The sequence below is a fragment of the Pinus tabuliformis genome, chromosome 8 (genome assembly GCF_031772625.1).
Source record: "Pinus tabuliformis cultivar Carrire ecotype Pingquan chromosome 8, CPIR1, whole genome shotgun sequence".
NCBI lineage: Eukaryota > Viridiplantae > Streptophyta > Pinopsida > Pinales > Pinaceae > Pinus > Pinus tabuliformis.
The window spans coordinates 1,408,917,524-1,408,944,791 of record NC_142294.1 but is presented as its reverse complement, the minus strand read 5'-3'; the positions used below and the strand labels follow the sequence as shown (position 1 = coordinate 1,408,944,791).

The 27,268-nt window shown below is 38.4% G+C and overlaps 2 protein-coding genes across 2 annotated transcripts in view; one reads left to right on the top strand and one right to left on the bottom strand.

Annotated features, from left to right (window-relative positions):
• LOC149240843 (FGGY family of carbohydrate kinase) overlaps nucleotides 1-27,268 on the bottom strand; it is a 434,066-nt gene that overhangs the window by 198,742 nt on the left and 208,056 nt on the right. The window lies entirely within an intron of this gene.
• On the top strand, nucleotides 104-2,928 carry LOC149240844 (uncharacterized). Its single transcript, XM_089367377.1, has 2 exons — nucleotides 104-1,929; nucleotides 2,040-2,928. Exons 1-2 carry the CDS (start codon nucleotides 138-140, stop codon nucleotides 2,633-2,635), a joined length of 2,388 nt encoding a protein of 795 aa, XP_089223503.1. The 5' UTR covers nucleotides 104-137; the 3' UTR covers nucleotides 2,636-2,928.

Genomic DNA, 27,268 nt, shown 5'->3' with positions numbered 1-27,268 from the left:
GCTCTATGCTATCAAATTTTTTAGCTTGCATGTGCATTTTTTTTCCTACATTTATCATTGGTTTTCCATGTTCCTTAGCTGCAATTTTTTTTCTAAATGGCAGATTTATTTGCAAATTGTTATTATTTCAAGCAAACATGGCTCCAAAAGGAAAGGACAGTGCATGGGCTCATTGTGATGTAGTTGAGGGAAAAATGATATGCAAATTATGCCATAAATCTATTGGAGGTGGGGGTATTCTTAGGTTGAAACAACACTTGGCTGGGGTAAGAGGCCAAGTAAAGCCATGTGATGCACCAAATGCACTGTTAGGTCCTATTAGGGCAGAATACATTGCCAAGCTTGAAAAATTTTATGAGGATAAGGCTAGGGAGAAGGCCATCCAAGATGAAATTGCAAGGAAGAGGGAATTATTAGAAGCCATGAAAGAGAGTGGGTATGATGACTCTGAGATTCAAGACTCCACTTCTATCCCTTCCACCAATGACCCCTTTCACTATGTTCATCCTTCTGTTGGAGTTGGCCAACCATCAAGAGGACCAAAGAGACAAAACATCCAAAGTTATTTCTCATCTTCTGCCACCATTGCTTCTTCTAAATCTAATCCCACTTCCTCCCAGCCAAGTTCTCAACCCACTTTGGATCAGCATTGGAAAAAACAATGCAAAGAAACTTCTCACCAATACATTGCTAGATGGTGGTATGATTCAGATATCCCATTTAATGCTGCTCGCTCACCTTATTACCAAGCTATGTGGGACTCTGTTATAGCTGCAGGAAAGGGCTTCAAAGGCCCTAGTATGCATGACTTGAGGGGAGCTCTTTTGCAAAAAGAGATATCTTCCATTGATGAGTATTTGACTGAGTTTAGAGAGTCATGGGTCAAAACAGGTTGTTCCATTATGTCAGATGGATGGACCGATGGAAAGAACCGCACTATCATTAATTTCCTTGTTTCTTGCCCTCAAGGAACCATGTTTTTGAAATCAGTTGATGCATCTGATAGGGTAAAGGATGCAAGCCTTCTATTTGAGCTTTTGGATAACATTATTCAGGAAGTTGGGGAGCAGCATGTTGTGCAGGTCATCACTGATAATGCCTCAAACTATGTTCTTGCTGGAAAGATGCTTGAGGCCAAATATAAGACCATATTTTGGACTCCATGTGCTGCACATTGCATAGACCTCATGCTTGAGGATATAGGCAAGGTGGAGTGGGTAAAAAACACTGTAGAGCATGCCAAGTGCATTACAAAATACATTTACAACCACTCATGGGTATTGAGCCTAATGAGGAAACACACTGGAGGCAAAGAGCTTGTTAGGCCTGCAATTACGAGATTTGCAACTCACTTCCTCACGTTGCAATGTCTCAATGGTCAACATAGAAACTTGCAGAAAATGTTTTCCTCTGATGAATGGTCTGAATCTCGGTGGGCTCGTAGACCAGATGGAAAAGACACCAAAAAGAAAGTGTTAGACACTTATTTTTGGAAAAGGTCTGTAGAGCTTGTGAAAATTACCGAGCCCCTTGTTAAGGTGCTAAGGTTGGTGGATGGGGAAAGATTGGCCATGGGCTACATTTATGAAGCTATGGATCAGGCAAAGGAGCAGATACGGGCAGCTTACAATGACAGGTTAGCTAAATATGGCCGTATATGGGAGATCATTGATAACAGATGGAACAATCAACTCCATCGTCCTATACATGCAGCCGGGTATTTTTTGAACCCAAGGTATCACTATAAAAATCGGCTAGGAGATCAGCATGATGGGGAGGTCAGAGCTGGATTGATTGATTGCTTGGAGCGCATGGTCCCTAACCATGTAGACCAGTTGGATATACATAGACAGCTTACTATTTTCAATCAAGCAAGTGGTACTTTTGGCAAAAACTTGGCAAAGATGGCAAGAGATGTGGACCAACCAGGTAAGCAATTCCAATTTCCATTTTGTTTTTCATTTCAAGTTAAAATTGTTTACGTTCTTTACAATTCAAATTATAAACTAAGTTACTAATTATTGTCTTTTTCTTTGCAGCACATTGGTGGGAGTCATTTGGTGGCCAGTGTCCTCAATTGCAAAGGTTTGCAATTAGAGTCCTCAGTCAAACTTGCAGTGCTTCAGGTTGTGAGCGCAATTGGTCTGTTTTTGAGCGCATACACACGAAGAAGAGAAACCGTTTGGAACAAAAACGGTTAAATGATCTTGTTTTTGTGCAATACAACCTTCGACTGAGGAGGAACCAAATGATGAGCAAATCACCTGATCTAGATCCCATTGTGTTGGACGATATTGATCCAACATCAGAATGGGTGGAGGAGACTGAAGATCCTGTGTTTGAGGCTGATTTTGATATCGACATGGCTTTAGCGGAGGATGAGGCAGATTATGTGGCGGCATCAGAACCAGGATCAGTAGCGGCATCAAGGAAAGGCAAGGAACCAATGGAAGGCACTAGTCGTGCAGGTCGACAAACTCGTGCTTCCACTAGGTCCACTTCTATTGTCATTGGTGGCATTGATACTGATGTTGCAGATGAGGCAGAGGCATCCTCAGACTCTGAACCAGATGATGTCTATGTAGCTCCTGATGATGATCATGTGTCTAGTAGTGGTGATGATCTTGATGATTGATCATGTGTACACTGTAGACTTGTAGTAGGCCAATGGCCTCATAGCTTGCAGCATGGTTTTTGGACTCTATAGGCCATTTAGAGCCTCATTTCTTATGTATTTTGCTATTTTGTCGATGATATGTATTGCACTCGGTGCCATTTTGATATATTCACCTTTGCATGGTATATAAATGAGCAAACTTTGCATATTTTGTCTCTATTGGCTTGGAATCATGGTTTTACATCTTAAAAATAGTTTTTTTTCATTAAAAATTAATTATTTAATGTATTTTTTAAAAACCGGTTCGTTTAGACCAAACCAGTCCCGGTTAGACCGGTTCCGGTCGGTAAACCGGTTAGCTAGGTGGACCGGTTCGGTCACCGGTTCCGGTTTTAAAAACACTGATTTAAACCATGTCGTTTTACTCACCATCTCCATGATCTTCCGGAGGAGGCCATTCCTGAATTACCTATTTTTTCAGATGGTGATCCGATCGCTGCTAATAGGCATCTAGACTTGTTTATTCGCATCATGATCATATATTGCAGATCCCCTCAGTTTAGTCATGGTGATATCAAAATGCGTCTATTTGTCCTTTCTTTAAAAGATGATGCTTTGAATTGGTTTAACAATTTTCCTAAGGATTCTTTTACTTCTTTAAATGACATTGTAAGTGCTTTTGAAGATAGATATTGTTATCCAAACAGCTTGCCTTCTGCCCCTAAAATGGTGCAACAGAATAAAAATGATTTGATAAGAGGTCCAGCTGAAAGATCCCAAGACGATTCATCATGTCAGAATGTGTCATCCACCGGAAATATTGCAGTTCATGATAGTGAAAAATCAGGGACAAATGACAATGAAAAAGAAGAGCAAAAGCAAATAATACAAGATTTAATGATGCTGGTGAAAAATATGGAAAGCAGCCAAACTAATCTTATCAATGATGTTAAAACTTTACGCACCCATCTGGAAAAACGTAATAAGGAGATTGAGGACACGCAAAATCAGCATGCTAAGGAAATTGAGGCCATGAAAACTAAATATGAAACAGAAATTAGAAGCATGCAAAGCAAGATGTCAGTCTTAGAGGAAAATATGGTGACCATGAAAGCTGATCATGATAGGGAGATTGACTCTATGACATTCAATCATAACAATCAGTTGGCTGACATGCAAGCGAATCATAAAGAAGAAATAAATTTCATGCGACATTGCTTGATGGACATAGAGGAAAAGAATGATAAAGTAATAAATCACATGCAAGAAAACCATGCCATGCAAATTAGCGCTATAAGGGATGAATGCTCTAGTCAGATGGATGCCATTAGAATACAAGTTCAAAAGATTCAACAATGGTCAGATGATAAGAGAAACCAGGAGCCTTCTCATTTGCCGCAACAAGTTCCATCTTACTATGAGGAGGTCATTAGGTGGATAATTGAAGGTGATCCAGATAAGCTTAAAAACGATAAAAATCAGATGCAAGACACAAAAAGACTTAGCATGCATATCTTACACACTTCATCTGATAGTTTCGAAACAGAAAGTTTCAGGTCATCAGTGATTCATCCTGCCAGAAAGAAGAAGCGCAAGAGGAAGAAGATTAGACGAAGATTTGATGCATCAGACGGCCGTGAGCAGCTTGATTTTCGGATAGGAAGGAGTCCTACCATATGCAAAATTGGACATGGCACATCCGACAAGCAGCCGACAGATTTGCCTGAAAGCAGGCAAATGCTCAGTATGCACTATATTGAACACATCTGATGCCGCGAGGCATTTTTTGTATTGTATTTCTAACTCTACTCCTTGTCTTTTCAGCATTTCATTTCTGTTTTAGGATTAGATTTATTTTTCATGTTATTAGATAGTTAATAAATGAAGAGCTTTTATCTTTCCTGTGCTTAATGTATATGCTGATGTTTTGGGATGGACGCTACTTATTTTTGTGTTGTATGGATGCAGATTCTGGATTCTCACATTCCTGCAAGCAGCAACGTGTCCCCAAGTAGAGCCAGATGTTGACCTCTACTGGTCAACTACCCATGCAGTGCACCCCGCTTTTCTTGACAGAAAGAAAAGCACCTGATCAGCATGTCCGTGCCATCCTGCCATCATCAGCAGCGTGATCATTTTTGTTGTAAACCCAGTCTGCATGTATGAATTGTAAATAATCTGAGCAGATCAGAGTCATGTATGTAAAATTGCCTAGGTGGACCTAACTTTCTAATGATGATCTGCGTCCCGGGAGGTTTTTAGTCTCACCGATCCATGGATCGGCAGAGTTTTCCTTCAAACCCGACCCCAAAGCCGGGATGCATTTTGTTATTAGGACTTTAGGATAATCCTAGCATGTTAATCTGCTAGATTATAGCTGTGTCGCAGAACTGGGTGTTTTATGAGGGTCTGTATTAAGTGGGCTTGTCCCCTTGAGATGTAATTTTGTAAAAGTCATGATGTAATGTGTCCTGAGGGTCGAGAAATGTTTTAAATCCCCTCATGAGTCCTAAGTCCTAGGTCCTAGGTGATGTTTCCGGGGGCTTAGTTCAGTGATCCATTTTAAAATGAATTAAAAAATTAAAAAATGAATAAAAATAATAAAATAATAAAAAATTAAAAAGTGAAGCAAAAACCCTAACTAATAAAATAATAATATTTTAAGTGAATAAATCGACGGATGAGATCAAGAGATGTCTTGATCCTCATCAACGGTCGAGATCATTTCTACATGGATCACTCGAACTAGCCGATAGGATCATTTCCTTTATATAGGGTCTTAGGGGGTCATTTCAGATCATCGGATCTGTGAGTCTGTACTGAAAAGCTCTCTTGTAAACTGATTTCTGATTAATAAAAGAAGACTTTGGGGTTCAAACTGGCTGGTGTTACTCTCGGGAATTGCTGTGAGAATGTTTGTTTTTTTCTGCATATTTCAGTTTTCAGCAGTAAATAGTAGCTGGTTTTCAGAGTATTGTGAGTACAGGTATCTTGCTCACGTGCTAGGGTTTGAATGTTGTAGGGTTTCTGGAATAATGGCAGGTATCTCCATTATTCCTTGAAATCTAGCAGCATTTCTTGCCCTCTTTACTGATGTTTGCTTGAGGTGTGCAGGAGATTTTAGGGTAAAAGGTACAGGTGGGCGTTTGGGGAAGTTCTAGGCTGAACCAGCCGACTCCCATAGGCTTTTCTGTGCAGAGCCCAGCTGATTGTGCCCTGGGTTAATCTTTTAAGTTTTATTTCGTGTTTTACATTGAGAGAATTCTCTTTCTGCTCACAGTGAAGTTCAAAATTTCTGATATACTGAAAACATTACTGCAATTATTGTTAAATCTGGCCGTCAAGGGGCCATATCTGTAATTTTTTTTTTTTTTTTTGTTAGACCTAGGGTTTCACATTTTGTTTTATGCAGTCTTCATTTAGGGTTTAGGGTTTTTAGTTTCTTTTCTGGCATACTTCATTAGGGTTTTATTTTTCTTTTGCAGGTGCTGGTATTTGAAGAATTTTTGGGGGTCTTATCATTGAAGTTTGGAGCAGCAAGCCTGCAAATCTAACAGCCAGCGTTCATCTATTTTTGTCCAAACCGGCAGCATCGATTTCACTGGAAACCACAGTCATCACGTCAAAGTCATCTGCATCATACTTTCGATATCCACTGAAAACGATTATTGCTGAGGTCGAAATGATCAAGTAAATCAATCTGGCGTGGTCGCTGTCTGCCCATTCCTCCACCGTCAAAACCTGCAAATACTCGCGTTTTTTTTCTGCCGGCCTGTCAAAGACAAGAACGAATCAAGAAATCTGAGAAAGTGCGTGGAGATAACTGGAGCTTTAAAACGATTTCTCGATCAGAGGCATCAACCGTCACTCACTCCGGCAGCTGGTTTAGATTCGGTCTGCGGCTCAGATGAGATCCAAACAGTCTCAATCAAAACGCCCAGCTGCACCTTCTTTTGTCATCGTATGCCATTGAAAACTCGTCCAAGGCCGCAGGTGCAGCAACAAAAAAAAAAATTTTCGACTTCAAATTTTTCTGTGTGGCAAATACATCATGCGTCGAAGCTAAGCCTGCGTTCCTCCATTGAAAGCTCACGGATCTGCACACAATGAGAAATGGAAAACGCGGAATCGATACCAGGTAATACGTTGGGTCAAAACGCGTGATTTTTGTGGACGGGCCAGGTAACTGCATCTTCGTTGAATTAATTTTTGGTAAGTCGAGGGCTCGAAATCAGTTCCGTAAGTTTACTTTCAAGCCGTGGCTGAGTATCATCGTTTCCAGGCATGCTTTAAATCGTTAGCTTTTCCTGGTCGTGGGTATATGGTTTCCGCGTCACATTTTTGCTTTGGCTGGGATCATCGTTTCAGCGTTTTTTTTTTTTTTTTTTTTTTTTTTTTTTTTTTTTTTTTTTTTTTTTACCATATGTGCATATCGTTTAGCCGTAGCTTTAGGGTTTAGGGTGTTTCCTTGTTTTTTTTAAATGCGTTTAAATTTTAAACGCAGTTTGTATTTAGAATAGATTTTATGTTAGATGTTGATTTCGTTAGATAGTTTTTAGTCGTTAAATTTTGGTTAATTTTCTCTTAGGATTTTAATTTATTTAGATTTTAAAGTTTTTTCAATATAGCTGAACATTAATATAAAAAATAAAATCAAAAAAAAAAAAAAAAAAAAAAAAAAAAAAAAATTAGAATTTAGATTTATAATGTTTTAAATTAGATTTGTACATATTTTGATTTTAAATTTTTTAATGGTTAGATTTTTCATTTTATTTTAAATCTTTAAAAAAAATAATAATAATAATAATAATAATAATAAAAATAAAAAAATTCGTTTTTCTTATAAAAATTCGAAAAAATATAAAAACTTTTGTGGAAAATTATTTTTGCCAGGTTCATTTGCTTTCACGATATATCTTTCATGCTGAAGATTTAAATTTTTTCCGAGATGCGAAATAGATATCTGGTCAATTTACAATTCTCATGGTGGTTTTAAGCATTCATCTTTTTTTTCGAAATTTTCAGTGGCTGAATATCGTTATTGAGTTTTTGTCATTATAAGAGCGTCGTCATTCTAACTAATATCTTCCATCATTCGAGCTTTGATGATAAATGCTTGCTCTGCATGGTCTATATTCCTCAGCATCTGATAATTAATCGATTAAAAATTAACTTCACAAGGCACTGGTCTTTTCATTTCTAAATCCATTTTAGTGCTTCTCTTTAATCGCGTCTCGTGTCTCCCACCCAACTGGTCGACAGTTGGTCTCCTCATCTCACAGGGACTACCCCCCTTAGCCGCGGGAGACAGGCTTAAACGGAGGGATCGGGGATCAGAGTGACAGCCCCCGGTCTGAGCGTTGTCGTGCCAATCCGCGCGACAACAGTGAGCATGCAACATTGAAGGATATGAAGTTTTGATAGAAAAAGCCAATGGTGACATCAAGCTCCTCCCGTTTCTCCTTCTAAAAAATCTTGTCCATTGGACCAAGTGAAATTGCCTTTTTTTTTTGCTGCTTGTCCCGCACTAGAACTCTCAAATGGTAATTTGTTGCTACCTTTCCTCAAGAATGGAAGGGGGTCATAATTCTTGGCTTTTTTTATTTTGCAGCCACATTTGCCATACCAACATTGGACTCTCTTTCCATTTCTTTCCTCTTTGATAAAGGAACCTTTGTACAAGCTCCAATCCCACAACCTGGTAAAGCCAACAAATGATCTTTCACACGGAAATATGTGCTCATGAAAGTATTGTGGCAATAGTTGCATTTCCAACTCACATTGCCTCCTCCCTTCACCTTGTTGCTTGGTCATTGCTCTCTTGTGACATATTTCCACAATAGATATTTGTCAATGTTACATTGAGGAGGAAGCCTTCCCTCAACATTACTTGCGGCAGCCTCTAATGAAATTGGGAGAGGAGGGGCATCTCCAATGGGGACATTATTCCCCTTCCTTTGCCCCTCCCCTGCTTCCCTTGATTGAGCCATAAATATTGTAAAAAATAAATAAATAATGCACAAATTTTTAAAATAAATGCATTTGCAAACAGTTGTAATAAAAATGCAAAAATATTACAGAGAAAATGCACTTACCTTTTGCTTGAATCTCCTTGAAAATGCTCCCACACGCTTTGCTCCTTGCTCTCAAACACCCACATCAAATCCACGACAAAGTAAATGAGAGAATGTGCAAAAAGAAATGAGGAAATCCCTCATAAAAAGCCGCATGGGTCGTTGTTTTGCCGGATTCATGTCTATAAATCATGACACATAGTGTTCGATCGGGACACGATCCGGATTCGATCGTGTCCTGATCGGACACTACGTGTCACGATATCTGGACACGAATCCGTACGAATCGTGTTGGATTCGATGTATTCACGACACGTAACCCCTGTAGGACGAATCTAGTTACATAGATGACAAGAATCCATAGAGTTCTAGGAAAAAAATTATGATGATACATATCTCATATTTTCAAATGACAAACTTCAAATTTGGGCAGACTTTGACAAACATTGAGGCATTGGTCCTTCTTCTCAAACTTGTCATCTCTTCTTGTGAGTACAGTTCCTTTCATAACTCAGAGATTAAAGAGGTCGGATCTTCATGACATTGCTAGCTTAGCAAAATATTCAAGACTTCTCTTTGAAAATGATTTTGCTTTCTTGTTGATGAGATTTGTATTGCGGAGACAAACGTCAAATCAAAAATAAAAATGAAGGTTGTCTTTTCCCATATCTGAGGTAATTCGAATCCTCTGAGATTATCTATGAGACCTCTCACTTTCATGCAATAGCACTAAGACTTTGAGCAAATAATTTCACATTTTAAATGCAAGTCCTTTTTAACACAATAGTAATTCATCCCTTACCATGCAAGAAGGTTATGGCTTTTGAACATTTCAGACTACTTGGATCTTCTTCTAAGAATAGTTCCTTGAATCTTTCATCTGAGACATTTTGCCTTTATTTTGACCTAATCAAGAGTTGACATCAAAGCAGATCATGGTTTTATGAGGAATAGTCCTCTTTAACTTGGCTTCTCGAGAACCTTCGCCTTAAGGTTTCTCCTTTTGGTCTTCTAAGATTAATTTTGTGATCTTTCGACCTCTTGTACAAGTATCCATAGACCTTCTGAGATTTTTGGCCTTCTGATCTAAAATTAATTTGTGAGGCATTCAGCCTACAAGATCTGAGAATTTAGATCATACATTTAGAGATTTATTCAAGGCCTGAAGCCTTTAGGCTCGTTTTACTACAGGATTAGAACTTCAACCTTTTAGGGTATCACTCATAACAGATTCTCATATTTCCTAACACTGTTTGACCTCTGTAACAAGTTCGGACTGAGGCTTAGATAGAGGCTTGGTCTTGTTGAAGAATCAAGGGCAAAGTAATGTAGTGTGATTCTTTGTTACTTGATAACAATTTGTGGAGTATTTTTACTTTTCTTTATTAGCTTATTCTTCTTAGTATTATTATTAGTGCATGTGTGTACTTCATTAAACTGCTACCAAAACATAAAAACAAGAACACAATATGTTGGCTCTCTGCCAGGACCAAAGCCTCTCTTCTCTTGAGAGGAAAACCCTTTAGTGAATTTCTCTTATTGAAGCTTCTATTGATCAATGCCAAATCCTAAACCCCTGACAAGAGTATCCTCCAAGCACAAGTCAAGTCCTTCCTTCTTTCTGCACCTTATTTCCCAGCACTTCGTCCTCCTTCTTCCGACACTTCATTCTCTTACTATGATTCTTGTCTAGAGATAGACCTTCCTTGAGTGAGTCTTCTAGATGAGGTGTTCCTCTTCTATCCCTTACTCAAGTATACTTCAACTTTGACCAACCGAGATCCTTCTTGAGTGTATGATTGTTCTGTTGTTCTGCTGCCCTAGTTTTTCATGTGTGGAGAGTACCCTTAGTGAATTAGGGGCTTTCTTCCTTTGCTAGAGAGAGGGGCCTCTTTGCTTGCCTCAGGAGGCCTTGTGAGCCTAGTGACTAGCCCAAATACCAACGAATCTTGCAATGAAACATTGTTGCTGCTAAAACCACAATCTGTCATCCTTATCCTTGCACGTGTGACTATTTCTTAGCCCTAGAAACAGTCCCTAACCCTCGTTGAGTTTCCTTCTTTCTTCGCTACACTTTTGGAGACCCCTTAGACTTCCCTTAACTTCCTTTTCTCGACTTATCTCCTCGCTGATTTCAAAGCTTGCTTGAATATGTTATGGAGGAGTGGACAACCTCTATATATAGAGGTTTGTCCCTCCATTTAGGTCGACTTGTCCACTGTTTGCAAGCCAACTTGCCAATTGTTTGTAAGCCGACTTTGAGGGTTGTTTGGAGGCTAATTTGTTGAGCAGACTTCGGATAGTTTCCATGGTGGTGTAGTATACTTGAAGGAGCTTCTTGATGGTGCCATTGCATAGGAGTAGACTTGAATTTGCTAGAAGGTTTTCCCTTCGACTTTAATGTATATTTATACATGGTGTAACATGCCCCTAAGGTCTTCAACATAATTCTTTTGACTATTTGACTTACCTATAGCACTTTAAATAATGCTAGACCTATTTCAATGAGCAAGAAACTCATTGACGTATATTATAGATATAATATTTCTTTTCTTGAATAAATACAAATATCAAAAGTACATTTATGAAGACCAAACCTAGTTACATTTCCTTCAACACTCCCTCTTAACTAGGGAGGTATTCATACAATATTCCAAGGTGTTTGGCTATTATCAATCTTGAAGAATCCACATAAGAGAAACCAGATTTGAAATCCATCTCTTATAGCATCATATCCATCAGCATTGTCATAATGCAAGGCTTTGACTAACAGCTCCATCTCTCTACGAGACCATCAGCTACAATGCTGGAGAGATCAATGATTTATAGACATCTTCATCACTGTCTCTCAAGGTACATACCCACCCGGGTGTTCTCTGAGTATGACCTTCTAGGACTATTCTTATCTTGGGTTCCCAGCCCTCAAAGAATATCGCTCCTCTTGTCTACTCTTATCTTGGATGCCCTACACATCCTCAAAGACTATCGGATGCCAAATGATTACCTAATCCTCCCATTCTTTCTTCCCAAGTGAAGACAAGAATGTTGTGTCTATATTGTGTCTAAATTTCCATTCATGGCCTTCATCTAGACTTACAGTTGTTAGTCCTGGTCTAGTGCATTACCCATGAGATGGAAAAACACAAATGTCACTCCTTTGTAATCAGGGGTGATCCAAAACTCCCTCTTCATCAGGGACCTATCAGAACTCCCTCTTAACTAGGGACTCGTTCATTCATCAGCAACTTCTTCTTTGTGGGTCCTTCAGCTGCTTGATCTCCTTCCTTTCTTTGATGTCATGAAGTCTTTGTCCGAACTTCTTCTAGGTAGGGCACCATCCAACGATCCCTTTCCTTCCTGGTTTGTCATGTCATTCCTTCCTTCGTGGAAAGTGGTTTTCATGTCAAACATTGGATTTTCTTGTCATCTTGGCTACTCCTTTGTCATCTTGTCCATGCTTCAAAATATTCTTCTCATGGATGCTTCCTTGTACTTTCTCGTTTACATGATTTGACCTAATAGCCCATTATGACTTCATCCTGATATTGCTTCAACATTGCTTTTTCTTTTGTTGGATGGCTTCTTCATCAGGACATCTTTGTAAAGTAGAATCAGTTATCTGCATCTTTTATATCTCTAAGGCCTTCATACGTGTCAAGGGTCCTTTCTTCCTTTATCGGAGTTGTCCTGCCTTCTTTCAAGAGATATCTTCAAAGTATCTTGTCAGATAGTGATTCTTGGTGATCATGGTGTTCTTCCACGTGTGATGGCAGATTGACCCGCCAATATTCTGTTCCCAGAAACTTCTTACTCCAAACTTTTTTTACCAAACAGAGTGCTTCTGAGTGAGGTTGCCAAATTCAATTTTTGGAGGCCTTTCCCTGGGTAGTTTGTCGAGTTTGATGACTCAACAGAAAGTAGACACACGGGGCTACTTGAACCAACAATCAAAGTTCGAAATGGGCTCCTAAAAGTTGATTAAAAAGCAATCCTGAACCGGAGCGACGCTTCTGCAAGCTAGTGCGACGCTTCTATCACATGGCACGACCCATATGTCTCAGGCACGACCCACGAGACGACCCATTTGCTCCAACCTTTCTGTCTCAGGCGCAACCTTTCTGTTCCTAGGCAACCTTTCTGTCTCAAACGTGACCCTTCTGCGACTAAAGGTTTTTGTTTTCTCGGAGCGATTTCAAGCAAGAAAAAAACATGGAAACTCAAGAACTCTTTAGATCTATCATTGAGAACATGCAATTAGGATAAAATACTCATAGCATTGAGCGGATCTATAGACCAATCTTGTTTGGATTAAAAATTCCCAAAAATACACAATTTACTGGATATCAATCTACAGGATTCCACCATTAAACTATAGCAAAATGATTTTTGATCAAATGAAGCAAACAATTTCTTGACATAAGATGATATCAGATACACCATGAAACTCCATTGAATCAATTATGAAAAGAAAAATCACTTCACAGAAAATTGTTCTGGCCCTTACTGACCTGATCTACATTCAGCTTCTTCTTTTTTAAATGAGTTATTCTCTTTTTTAATGCTCCTCTCTAAATTCGAATTTCTCAAACAACCTAATCCCTATTTAATTGGCCTAACACACACCTAAGCTAACAAACTCTATCACTTCACTCCTAATCTAGGCACTCCAATAACTTTTACAAACAAATAATAAATAAGAACATTTAAGAGGTCCAACCCTCTTTAGTAAATAATTTTGACCAGTCAGGGCAAAGGTAATTTATTTCATTTGATGCTCCTACATCAACATGCTTGATCTCTTTCTTCATTTGCTTCTTATTAGATAGATACGTCAACCATCTTATGCTTCGTGTGAGAGTATTCCTTCATTGCTTGCTTCCTGGACTTGCCAGCATTTCTTTTTGCTTCTTAGTCAGCAATTTTATACTCCTTATGTGAGCATATTCTTTTGTTGACCTTCATTGCATTGTGGTACAAGTCTTCGAGCATGTTCCTGGTGAAAGAGATTCTTTCATGCTTGATCATGTTATAGAACTATTTCCATGACTCAATAATATACAAATGATAACATGACTTAATCTTTGATGCATACCTACCTCATCTTGATTCTCCTTTGATCATCTTACCTTCATTTGGTTGTCCTTGGTGTGGCCCTTCTTGCCTCATCTTAGCTTGCCTTCATATCATCCTTTTCTTGAATCCCATGAATGGGATTCCCAATGAGACATCTGCTTTCATCCATGAACCTTCTTTTGAAGATTCCATCATAGGATCTTAAAGATCCTTGCCTTGCAAATGTTTCTTTTCTTTTGATGATGAAGGTCTTCTAAGATTCTTAATCATGATCAATTTTTCTTTTCATTGTGGATGAGGTCCTATACTAGGTATGCTTATTCTACGTGAATATCTTGAGCTATATCCGCCATGCTCCTATATTCTAGAAGATATTTTTACTCATGCATTTTTGTTCTTATCATAAATGCTACATTTTCATGAATATCTAGAACTTTATGTACATCATGCTTCTAGATTCTAGAGGATGTTTCTAGCCATGCAATTTTATTCTATTCCTACATATTCCTATACTACTCAAAACTTTGAAAGAAGTCTAGAAGTAAAGAGTTTGACCTAGTCATAGTAGAGATCAGGAGGATCTTCCTTCTTTTGCTTCTTTCCTTCTTCTTTCACTTCTTGAGTTATGTGAGCTTCTTCCCTCTTTCTTTTGTTGTTGTTGTCCTTATTAAGCTTAGGACAATTCCTTTTGTAGTGTCCATATTCTTGGCATCCAAAACATTGGATTTTGGACATGTATTTGTTGTTTGTTCTCCATGGACCAAACTTGCCAAATTTACTCCTTCTATTGGCCATGGTAGCAAATGCTTGCTCCTTTGATCCCACTTCTTCTTTTTCCTTGAGTCTGGTTTCCTCTGTCCTGCATAGAGACCACATTTCACTAAGAGTGGTTGCTTCCTTCTTGGCATATATGCTTGATGTGAAGTTTCCCCACTCCTCAGGTAGAGCATTGAGTACTACAGTTGTCATCTCTTTGTCAGACATGACTTCCCCAAGCTCTTGAAGTTGATCTCTCATTTTATAGATTTTCATGAAGTAGGGAGCTATTCCTTCCTTTGTTATCTTCATCTTGTATAATTCATTCCTTAGAGATATCACTTCTCTGGTTGTGGATACCGAGAATAGCTCTATTAGCTTATCATAAATTTCTTTCGATGTCTCAAATTTGGAGACATAGGAAATGAGAGAGTCTTTGATCGATTCTATCAGAATCCTTTGAGCTCTTGTTTCATCCTTATTGTACTTAGCTAAGGCTTGAGTTTGTTCCTTAGCAGGGATAGTGATATTCCCTTTGACATGTTCTAGGAGTTCATTCTCCTTGAGAAGTAGATCAGTCCTCTTCTCTTATGCAAGAAAGTTATTGGCACCTACCAATTTATTGCTATCCTTGCAAAAAGACATTGATGTATATTCAGAAGGGGACATTTACTTACTTGATAGATTTTTAAATGTAATGGATTTTCTTCCTCCTTGAAGACTTGATGGCTTGCCTTCCTAGGAACTTGATGTTCTTCAAGTGGACTTGCTTGATGATGGGATTTGATTGATGACTTCTAGCTTGATGTAGGTCTTGCTTCAACCTGCTCTTCTTTGTAGGTGTCTCTATATAAGGCTCTTCTTCTAGCTTCATAGACCTGCTTGATGAATGATGGATTGTCGACCCTTCTTGTCCTTGAAGTGATTGAGACTTCTAGGCTTGATGCTTCAACTTTGTAGATGCTTTTCCTTGATGAGTGTTCTTGAGTTGCCCTTTCCTTGATGTGTCACCTTAGCTCTGATACCATGTTGAAGAATCTAGGACAAATTAGTGTAGTGTGATTCTTCGTTACTTGATAACAATTTGTGGAGTATTTTTACTTTTCCTTATTAGCTTACTCTTTTTCTTATTATTATTAGTGCATATGTGTGTACTTCATCAAACTGCTACCAAAACATAAAAACAAGAACACAAGATGTTGGCTCTCTGCCAGGGCCAAAACCTTTCTCCTCTTGAGTGGAAAACCCTTCAGTGAATTTCACTTATTGAAGCTTATATTGATCAATGCCAAACCCTAGACCCCTAACAAGAATATCCTCCAAGCACAAGTCAAGTCCTTCCTTCTTTCTGCACCTTATTTCCCAACAATTCTTCCAACACTTTGTTCTCCGACACTTCGTCCTCCTTCTTCCAGCACTTCGTCCTCTTACTATGATTCTTGTCTAGAGATAGACCTTCCTTGAGTGAGTCTTCCAGATGAGGTGTTCCTCTTCTATCCATTTCTCAAGTAAACTTTGACCAACCAAGATCCTTCTTGAGTGTATGATTGTTTTGTTGTTCTGTTGCCCTAGTTTTTCACGTGTGGAGAGTACCCTTAGTGAATTAGGGGCTTTCTTCCTTCGCTAGAGAGAGGGGTTTCTTCGCTTGTCTTGGGAGGCCTTGTGAGCCTAGTGACTAGCCCAAATACCAACGAATCTTGCACTGAAATATTGTTGCTGCTAAAACCACAATCTGTCTTCCTTATCCTCGCATGTGTGACTATTTCTTAGCCCTAGAAACAGTCCCTAACCCTCGTTGAGTTTCCTTCTTTCTTCGCTGCACTTTTGGAGACCCTTTAGACTTCCCTTAACTTCCTTTTCTCGACTTATCTCCTCGCTGATTTCAGAGCTTGCTTGAATGCGTTATGGAGGAGTGGACAACCTCTATATATAGAGGTTTGTCCCTCCATTTAGGCCGACTTGTCCACTGTTTGAAGGCCGACTTGCCAATTGTTTGTAGGCCAACTTTAAGGGTTGTTTGGACGTTGATTTGTTGAGCAGACTTCGGATAGTTTCCACGGTGGTGTAGTATGCTTGAAGAAGCTTCTTGATGGTGCCATTGCATAGGAGTAGACTTGACTTTGCTTGGAGGTTTTCCCTTTGACTTTAATATATATTTATACATGGTGTAACATGTCCTTGAGGTCTTCAACATAATTCTTTTGACTATTTGACTTACCTATAGCACTTTAAATAGTATTAGACCTATTTCAATGAGCAAGAAACTCATTGACATATATTATAAAAATAATATTTCTTTTCTTGAATAAATACAAATATCAAAAGTACATTTATGAAGTCCGAACTTAGTTACATTTCCTTCAATAGGTCTAAGGTCAAAAACTCTTAGAATTTCGGCCTTCACAAGTGCAAAACTGAGTTATGGTTCTCACCAATAAACAAAATCACTTTTTTTTATCTTTGACCCTTCTATAGAGATTTGGATTGTGGATCGGATTAGGGCTTCTCATTTTCTTCAAATTAGGGTTGCTCTTTCACCCAATGCTTTGATACCATGTTGATTTTTCAATAGTTCTCCAAACTGATAATTGTTTCTTATGATTCTGTCTTACATTGATCTTTTCTTATATTTATTGTTCATCATAAAACAATTACACAGAGAACTTCAATAATGGAACAAAAAGCTAGAGGATCATAAAGAGACAGCCACACAAAAACAAAAGTGTACCCTAGGAAAACCCACATGGACGAAAAACCGAACAACCCTTTCAATAGAGAAATCCTTCAATTCAACAGAGATAGGTCAAACCAAGTCCATCCTCCTAGTCAAGTCATCGGCCCACATAATAGTTTAGGCCTTCTACCTTCCTCAGAATTCGGTCTCCTACCATAGAACTCTGAGTTGTTGCTCTTCTTCACCACTGAAAATCGGCCTTCTTATTCATTCATGCTTTCCGACCTGCAACTCTTGTTCAGCACAAAAAATTCGAACTTCGACAAGGATTATGAATTCGTCCTTCAACAAAGATCTTCCACAGAGAGTTGCTACCTAATAGAGTATTTGCCTTAGACCTTCGCTACCTTAGACTTTAGTTGCCTCAAATGATGCGAGTTGCTTGGCTCAGACGTGGAGTGAAATGGTGTCTTTCTATAGTTTCTCTGGAGGTCGAATGGGTGCCTCAAGAAGTTGGGCCAAGTTGACTAGGAGGAGGCCAACTTCACCTTTTTGGAGCTCAAAATTCAAATTTTTCTCTTTTAAAACCGACATGAAGAACATGTCTTTTAATATTTTTCTTTTTGACTCTAGCATGAAGAACATGCTTATAAATACATCAAGGGCCAAAAATATACATTATGAAGACCGACCATAGTTACAAAAATTCAATAGTATAATGGCCAAGGCTAATATCAAATCCTCTTCTTTGCTTAGCCCCCAAACTTTCAAATGAATAAAACTTTGCATGTTGGTTAGTGTGAATGGACTTCAACTTTCACTTTTGAGATATGAAATGAATAGCATGATTCGAAGTGTCTTCATCCACAAAAATTGTGTTTCAATTATGCATAACATCGCAATCCTTATGTCCAAGCATCTCAAACTCATTGTAATTTATTTTCTTATACAATCCACTAATGATTTCCCACTCTTTCTCCCTATAATCTATAAGCGAATTTGGAACTTCTTCTTTGTCTTTAAATTCAACGAGATCAATTGGTCGCAATGAATTATAGCCAGCATGCCAATCTTTCCATATAAAGTTTTCCCAATTATACACTATCTCATTAGTTGTGTGGCTTGTTACCCACAACATTGTCTAAAGACAATATTGAGGTACGCATGGAAGACTTAGGATGCATTTTTACCACATATTGGAGAAATGGGAGGATACTAATGCAGCAGCATTTTGCGTAATTGATTGACCTGACGATGAGTCAATGTGGATTTCTTGTGAGGATATCATGTGCATCCACGAGGAAGGTTGCTTCATTACCATCATCCACAGCTACAGGATGTTCAAAGGCTCTTTTAAATTAAGGAAATCTACACCCCTTTATGGGAATGTGCCTATATCTGGGCTGCCATGACCAGGGTTTAGATATTGAGGCGAAGTTAAAATGAGTCACCAAACAGTACTTCCACCTTTTTGAACTCAAAAGAAGAATTTGAGGGCACATTTACATGCAGCAGGTGAAGGATGATTACCTATAGTAGCAGATTCAATAAATCAATCCCTTTAAGTCACAAATAAATGAAGAATTCTTAGAGTAAGAGAGATGTAAGTGGGAAAACTATTAGTTATTCTCAAGTTCTATGTTGTAATAATTACTTAAAACAATATTTCATTCAAATACATTCACCTCAAAACAATTAAGCAATTATAGAAAGTACAGTAATAGCAATGAACAATAGAAGATAGCCATCCACAATGACACAGAGATTTTGGTCAAAGACTAGGGTAAAACCCCACAAGGGGGAAAACCCAAATCAATTCTTCTTCTAGGAGATATTCATTCAATGTTCAACTGAGATACATAATCCAATTTGTACATCAATGACCAATCAAAGTCCACCTTTTGATATCCAAGAGAATCAAAGTCAAAACTAGTCAATGGAGAGAGAGAAAGTCAAATCTAGTCAATGCATTTGCCTGCAACAATAGGACCGAATTTCGGCCTATAAAAGCTCTAAAATAGGATGGACGAAATTCGATCAACCTCAGTCAACAATCCCTGTAATCTTCGAAGAAATGTCACAGTCAAACCTTGCGGTCAACAAAGGTCAATAAGCCTGAAACAGAGATGAATAATCAGTCAAACAAAGTTAACGTCCTCCTGCAATGTTCAGCCTCCAATCACAGTCAAAACCCTTGGTCAAACAAATCAAAAACATCCCCAAGTCAACGGAAGTCAAACAAAGACAGATATGTTGGTCACGACAGAGAAGAAAGGCCACTTTGACTCCTTCGCATGTGTGGATGTACCCTGTAATTTTCAGATCGAATTGATGTGTGATGTGATGCTCCAAATGATGTCCAATGATGCCATGTTTATGTGTTTGAGGATGTGTCTTTTCACACATGTGAGCCGACGTGGTCAAACTTATAAGTATGAATTTTCTCCATTATTTTGATAATTAAATTTTGACCGAAGCTACCAATTTCAACACTCCCTCTCAATTATGGAGGAATTTCTGGTTGCATAATAGATCTAATCTCTGTTGAACAATGATGTCTCAATCCATAAAATAAGAATGATTCACAACCAACAATAGCAGAGATCGATTTACCACAACAAAGTCCATTGTAGTCACATATGACCTTGGTAAAGATCACACACCCTATGTCCACTAACTAATCCTCAACCAGCTTGATCTTCGGCGATCAAGTGGTAGAATGTTGATTTGAGTAACTTGGGAGGTACTCCAAGCCCCAGGGTTCGGGGTTTGGAGGGAAAAGCACTACAAGGGTCACTTGTGGGCATGGAACCCAAGTATGGGGTTTTGCACCAAGTCATGTTTTGGGCATTTCCATGAGCACATTTCTACATGTGATGGATGAGGATGATAGCTTTCAGCGAGACGAATCTAACGCAATGAGAATCATCCAATTCTGAGTTGTAGAAGTATAGATATGAATTTTTGAAGTTAATTTTGTGGTTGACACCATAAGTGTCAAGGTCGTCATGAGATGCTTCAAGGCTCATGACAGTTGGAAACCCATAAATTATGACGTTTTGGAGTCCTTCTCTTTGGTATAAATAGAAGGCGATGTGAAGGTGATAGAGCATCCAAAAAGTACAATGCACAAGAAGAAAAGGAACTCGTTTAGCCACAGCAAAGGAGATCAGAACATCATGGTAATAGAGGCTTGTTTCAGGGGTCTTTTGGAGGGTTGAGTTTGTTGTAAGGGAGGTCGAGGAAGCTCCCTAGAGGGATGAGACAAGGGAAGCTTGTTTCAGCCTGTGTGGAGGTGTTCATGGGTGCAGAACTCTTGGTGAAGGGAAGCGTAGGCTGTTGTGGGTAGGCCGAAAGCCCTCCGAATTGTTTGGAGGGAAGTGTAGGGTGTATTGAGGGCTTAGTCACCAGGTTCGAGTTCGAGTTCGAGTTCGAGGACCTTGAAATTCGAATAAAGTTCGGCAACTCAAATTTTGTCGATAAAATTCGACATAAAATTCGACATATAGAAATTCGAAAAAGAAAATGTATATTAAAGATAGAGGGCAGATTTATACACTTATAAAGACTATCTTATTATTAGAAATTATATTAATAATATTATAATTTGTATAAAAATAAACTGTAATAATTAATAATTAACTTATCTAGTTATATATATATATATAATAAAAAAATTATTAGATATATTATATAAATATTAATTTCCATAAAATCTCATAATACATCCAACATTATTATTATAATATTTTATTAATATTAATGATACACCCATAAAATTTGACCTGTGAAACATACTATAAATAAATTTGCATCAAAACATAATTTCCCACAAAACATTATTATTAAATTAAATCGCATCACGTTATTAATAAATTCTATAAAGATAAAAAACAATAAACAATATTACGCAGTTCTCTGTCGCTTATGAGTCTCACAAATGTATTCTGCGCTAAAGCCTAAAACAGCAACACATACCCGAAAAAAACGAATTTTAACGCATATAAACGAATTTCATCGATTTTAATGTCGAATTTATTCGACAAAAAATCGAATACGCCATTAAATTCGAATACGCCATTAAATACGGCGAACTGGAACGAACAAATTCGAATGAGCTTTAAATACGGCGAATTTCGAATTTTATAGATTAAATACGGCGAATCCGGTGACTATGATTGAGGGTTGTCTATGCCAAAAACAACAAATAAGGGAGCTAGCACTTCTCCAAGGGTAGGCCATAGCTATGGAGGGTTGTTTTGGTGACTGATTAGGGGCAATTACAGCAATCAAATATGCCTTAATCAATCACAGTCATAACAGCAGTGACACAGACTTGGATAGTAGTTTTGAGGTGCGTTGGATCCGTAGGTCAGTTTTAGATCAGTTTACATTGCAGCCTGTAGGTGCCATTTGGAGGACTTTCTATGGAGGTGAAAAGTCCATCCTAGGAGCAGAATCTACAATGAAGTATTGGGCATCATTGGTCTGGTGGAGGGCAGCGTGTTGATAGCCCAATGTAGCCCTAGACAAGCTATCTTGAAGTGACAAAGAAGAGTTGAAGGTTGGGTGAAGATTGGTGCAGAAAGTGCAAAACTTTGATGGACAAAAGTGACTGCTAGCCTGGCAAATTGGAGCTTGGGATTTGGCCAAACTAGAGAGCAGACTAGATCAGCTTGAGTACATGTAGCAGAAGTGACTTCCAATAGTGTTAGGTGGCAACCCTCCTCGAGTCTCAATGTGTTGTCCTTTGAAGGACTATGGGGTAGCTAGTGAGCAGTACGGGAGCGAAGGACTGGCAAGACAAGATACAACATCAAGTCTACGCAACATGTTTGTCATTATATCTTGTATACCATAGACTGTTGTATTATTCAGATTGGTTTAATATAACGAAGGTTGGGTTGTACATTATCGTACAATTTTGTTAAAAATTGTGATACTTGTGCATATGTGATTTACTGCTCTATATTTTCCACTGTGCAAATTAGTTCTGGTTGAGATTCTTGGTTTGGTAGAGATTTTAAGATTCTAACCTAGACCCCAAATTGTGGAAATTCAACATGGTATCAGAGCGTATCTAAACTACTTTGGAAGTCAGTGAATCAGAGTTGTGCATAGCGAAGTACATCTTAAGAGGGAGTTGGTCACATTGTAGGTGAAAATGTTGAAGTTGTAGGCCGGTATCCGATATGAGGACAAGGTGGAGGGGTTGCCCAACTATAGTCCATGGAAGGAAAGGATCAAGTTGGTCTTGCAGGTCAACAGGATCTGGGAGTTCGCCGAGAAAGCCATCAAGAAGCCAACTGACCCAAAGGATCTGGAAGTGTACGAGGATTTGGATATGAGGGCAAGATTGATCATCCTAGATTTGTGAAGGATGTCCTAATACCTCATTTGTTCAGGAATAACACCGCACATGAGATGTGGATGGCTCTTCAGAATTTGTTCCAGAATAAGAACAAGAACCTGGTATTGGTATTGGAGGATAAGCTGAAGTCCACCAAGATGATAAAGGTTGAAGGTGTGACTTTGTATCTAACGAGATTGTGTCAAGTCAAAGATGAGCTTGCTACCATCAGTGCGACTATTTCAGATTGAGATATGGTGAGGATTGCCTTGAAAGGGTTCACCGAGGAATGGAAGCCCTTCACCAAAGGAATCGTTGCCAGAGAGAAGTCACCAAACTGGAATAAGTTGTGGGACGACGTCATTCAGGAAAAGTTGCGAGACGAGGACCTTCATCCAAAGAAGAAGACTCTCGATGATGACATGGCACTTGCAACGTGAATGAAGGGTAAGCAGAAGAAGAACTTGAGTAATGTCAAATGTTTCAACTGTAGTGATATGGGTCATTTTTCGTCAATATGTTCGATGAAGAAGAAAGGAGATGACGAGAAGAAGAAAGGAAAGCAGGTCGTTGGTATTACCACTTCTGCTGAGATAGATGATCTCACAAGGAGATTAGAGGACGAGGACTTTGCTATAATCTCTCATTTCTCACAGGGTATTGTCTATGAGGATGGATGGCACATGGATAGTGATGCGACAAAACATATGATAGGGTCACAGGAGGTTTTTGAGACTCTCGCTAAATGGGACTCGAAGGACATCTAAGGATCAGGAGTTGTGCCATTTAGAATGGAGACAGGACGAGTGATGCGAGTCCAGGATGTACTGTTTGTACTAGGACTCTGATATAGCATGATTTTTGTCTCAACAATCGAGAAGAAGGGGTTTGAGGTCTCGTTCCAGGATGGGAAGGCAAGACTCAGGCCCAGAGAATTTAGCTCCATTGGTATCATGCTTGGAGTTAGAGAGCATGGTCTATATAGGCTGACGGGTAAGCCTATGGATCATGAGAAGCAGGGGGCGTAGGTGCAGGTACAAGCTTCAGAGAAGCAGGTACAGGTCCCTGAGAAGAAGGTCCAAGTTCCAGAGACCCAAAGGGAATCGAGCTCGAGAGGGAGCTTACAGGTTCAAAGGGAGACTTTGCAATCCAAGAAGAGTGTGTGGTCAGCGAGGAGCATGGAATCAATTATTAATGCCTCTAAAGGACAAGTATGGAGACAAAAGAGACGAAAGACATCTGGTTAAAGCTATCAGCGTCATAGAGAAGAAAGAAAATGAAACCGTAGATGAATTTAATAAGAGGTTTAATGGTATTATTAAAGAATTACCTCAAGATTATAGACCTCCTGCCAGGTCTCTTTTGGATTTTTATGTTGATGCCTTTGATGTTGATACTTCTTATGAGTTGAGGTGAGCTAAAACTAATGATTATAAGGTTGCCCAGGTTTTAGCTAAGGAAATTGAAAAGGATAAGAAAGCATCTGGGAAGATTGAAATTTCAGGTTTTGATGAGGGTCTAAGTAAATCGAAAGAATCCAATGAATCTGATGATGACCCTATGCAAATACTGATGCAGAAACTTGAAAGCATGGAACTTAATCAAACAAAGTTAATATCTAATAATGCTAAGGAAATGAGTGCCATGCAGGCTAGGTTGGTCCAAATGGAAAGATCTCAAGCACAGAGTTTCCAACCTAGAAATAATAATAATACCTGGCATAAGAAAGGCCCATCTAATGAGCAAAGACCACCAAATCCACTTGAGTCTGCCAATCTTCTGGATGAGGCTCCACCTTATTGTAGGGCCTGTGATGCTCTTCATGAAGAGGCTACTTGCCATGTTGTCAAAAGAATCATAGATAGTAGAATGGCAGGGACGAGCAATCAAATTAATGTTGTTGGTAAGGAATATCATTTGCCTATAGAAGATCATGAACATCCTCAGATGATTAAGGACATACAACTCAATTATACACAAATGATTCAGAACATTGAAGTTAACCAGATCAATCTTCAAAATAGGATAGAAGCCATGGAAGCAGATCATGACAAAGAAAGGACTTCCATGCAAAATTGTTTACTTGTCATGAGAGCAAAACATGCTAAGGAAATGGAAACCATGAAAGCTAATCATGACAGAGAAATGAGCTCTATGCAAAATTGCTTGATGACCATAAAAGCAGATAATGACAAAGTAATAAAAGATATGGAAGTTGGTCAGATATGTCTTCAGAATAAGTTATTGACCATGGAGGAAAACCATGCCAAGGAAGTCAGTGCTATGAAGGTTGAACACTCTAACCAGATGGATGCCATAACAATTGAAAAGATCACTCTTCAGAATAAGTTGCAAGTAATGGAAAAGATACAGATACAGGAATTTCAGCATGGGTCAGAGGATGAAAGAAACAAGGAAATGTCAACAGATCATAAGCCTCCCTGTCTGTTGCAACAAGCGAAACAAGGAAATGTCAACAGATCATAAGCCTCCCTGTCTGCTGCAGCAAGCGAAACAAGGAAATGTCAACAGATCATAAGCCTCCCTGTCTGTTGCAGCAAGCTCCATCTTATTACGAGGAGGTCATTTGTTCCATTGAAAAGTGGCTAATTGAAGGTGATCCGAATAAAAGGAAAATTAATAAGAATCAGGTTGATGCTTGCGAGGTTGATCCACCAATCAAGATGAAAAAAACAAGGAAATGTCAATAGATCATAAGCCTCCCCGTCTGTTGCAACAAGCTTATTATGAGGAGGTCATTTGTTCCATTGAAAAGTGGCTAATTGAAGGTGACCCGGATAAAAGGGAAATTGATAAGAATCAGGTTGATGCTTGCAAGGTTGATCCACCAGTCATAACAGATCAGGTTCATGAAAATAAAGAAGCGCAAGTCACAGAATTCTTGAACATTCCAAATTTTCCATATGAGCGTTTTTTGGATCAAGAGGAAGTTGTGCCGACCACATCATCATCAACATCACATCGTAATGAAAGCAAACGTACAAAGCAGAAGAGAAGAAGGAAGAGGTTTGATACCTCTGATGGCCGAGAACAACACAACATTGGGATAAGTCAGAGTCCTTCAATATGCAGGATTGGGCAAAGCACATCAGAGTGATCTGCCTGAAAGTCGGCAGATGCTCAGTACGAACTATATTGAACACATATGATGCCACAAGGGCATTCTTTGTATTGTATCTCTAACCTTACAGCTTGTCATTTTAGCATTTTATTTATGTTCTTAGATTAAGTTTACATTTCGTGTTTGTAGAATTGTTACAGAGCTTCTATTTTATATAATGTTATATGATGATTTTTGGATTATACTGGATGGACGCTACTTATGGCACTTTGTGTTTTCTTTGGGTCCAGATTTTGGACTCTCACATTCCTTCGATGAAGCAACATGTCCCCAAGTAGAGCCAAATGTTGACCACTCCATGTCAACTACTCCATAGCTATACATTTTTTTGCACATGGATTTTCATCATGTCCGAGCACTCAAATGATCCATAGGTTCATCGTTATCAGCTATATGTACACTAGAATTTTGTAAACCCATTCTGCATTTTGTAATGTAAATGATCCTAGTAAGACAAATGTATCTAACAACCTAGGTAAATTTATTTTTCTAGATGATGATTTTTATCCTATGAGGTTTTTAGTCTCACCGATTCATGTGTGTTTCTAAACACGGATGATCGGCAGAGTTTTCCCCCCAACCTCACCCCAAAGCTAAGGAGGATTTTGTCGTCAAGATTTTAAATGAGTCCTAGTGTTATTTATCGAGTCTCTGTAAAAGTGATTTGGGAATAATTTTAACTATTTGGTTAGATTATTTTATTACAAGTCACTTAGTCTATTAGATCATATTTTGTGTCCCAGAAATGGGTAATTATTGAGGGTCTATAACAAACGGGTGTTTCCCCCTTCATGCGTTAGAAATGTAATATTTCATGTAACAAACATATTTAGTACATGGTCACTCATAGTTATACACAATGGCTAAATATTAGAGGGTTGGAAAAATTAATAATCCCCTCATGAGGCAATTAATTAAAAATTTTCGCTAAAATAAATTAAAATGCTAAAGCCAGAAATTTAATTAATTAAGGTCCTAGGAAAATTAAATTCTCTAACATTTAAAATTCATGGGTTTTAAAGTTATTAATTTTTGGAGGTCCCCACCAAGGGAATATTGAAAATTTCAAGATATTTTGAATCCTTGGGCCATAGTAGTTAAGTCAAAGTCAACTTTTTGCAACAATTAACTCAAAATAATCATTTTTGAGTTAATTAAAAGGGAATTAAAAGTGAAATTTGAATTTCCTCAAAAAGTAACTTTATTTCAACGGTGATGATTAAAAGATCATTTGATCTTCATCAACAGTTGAGATTGTTTTGACGAGGATCAAGCCAACTAGCTGTTAGAGAATTTTTCTATAAATGAGAGGCCTCTCTCCATTATTTGCATCCGATTTTTTGAATCGTGTACCTACTCTAAGAAAGTTGTTGTAACTTTTTTCTGGTTAATAAAATGCAAAGACTTTGGAGTTTCAGATTGTGGCGTTCCTCTTTCAAATTTATGTAGTAATATTGTTCTTAATACTTTGTTGTTTTTATTTGCAGTTGTTGGTTAATAGCCTTTGAGGATTGATCTACGTACAAGGATCTTGCATAGATTTCTGGGTTTTTTAGAATATCATTTTAATTTGATAGAAGTA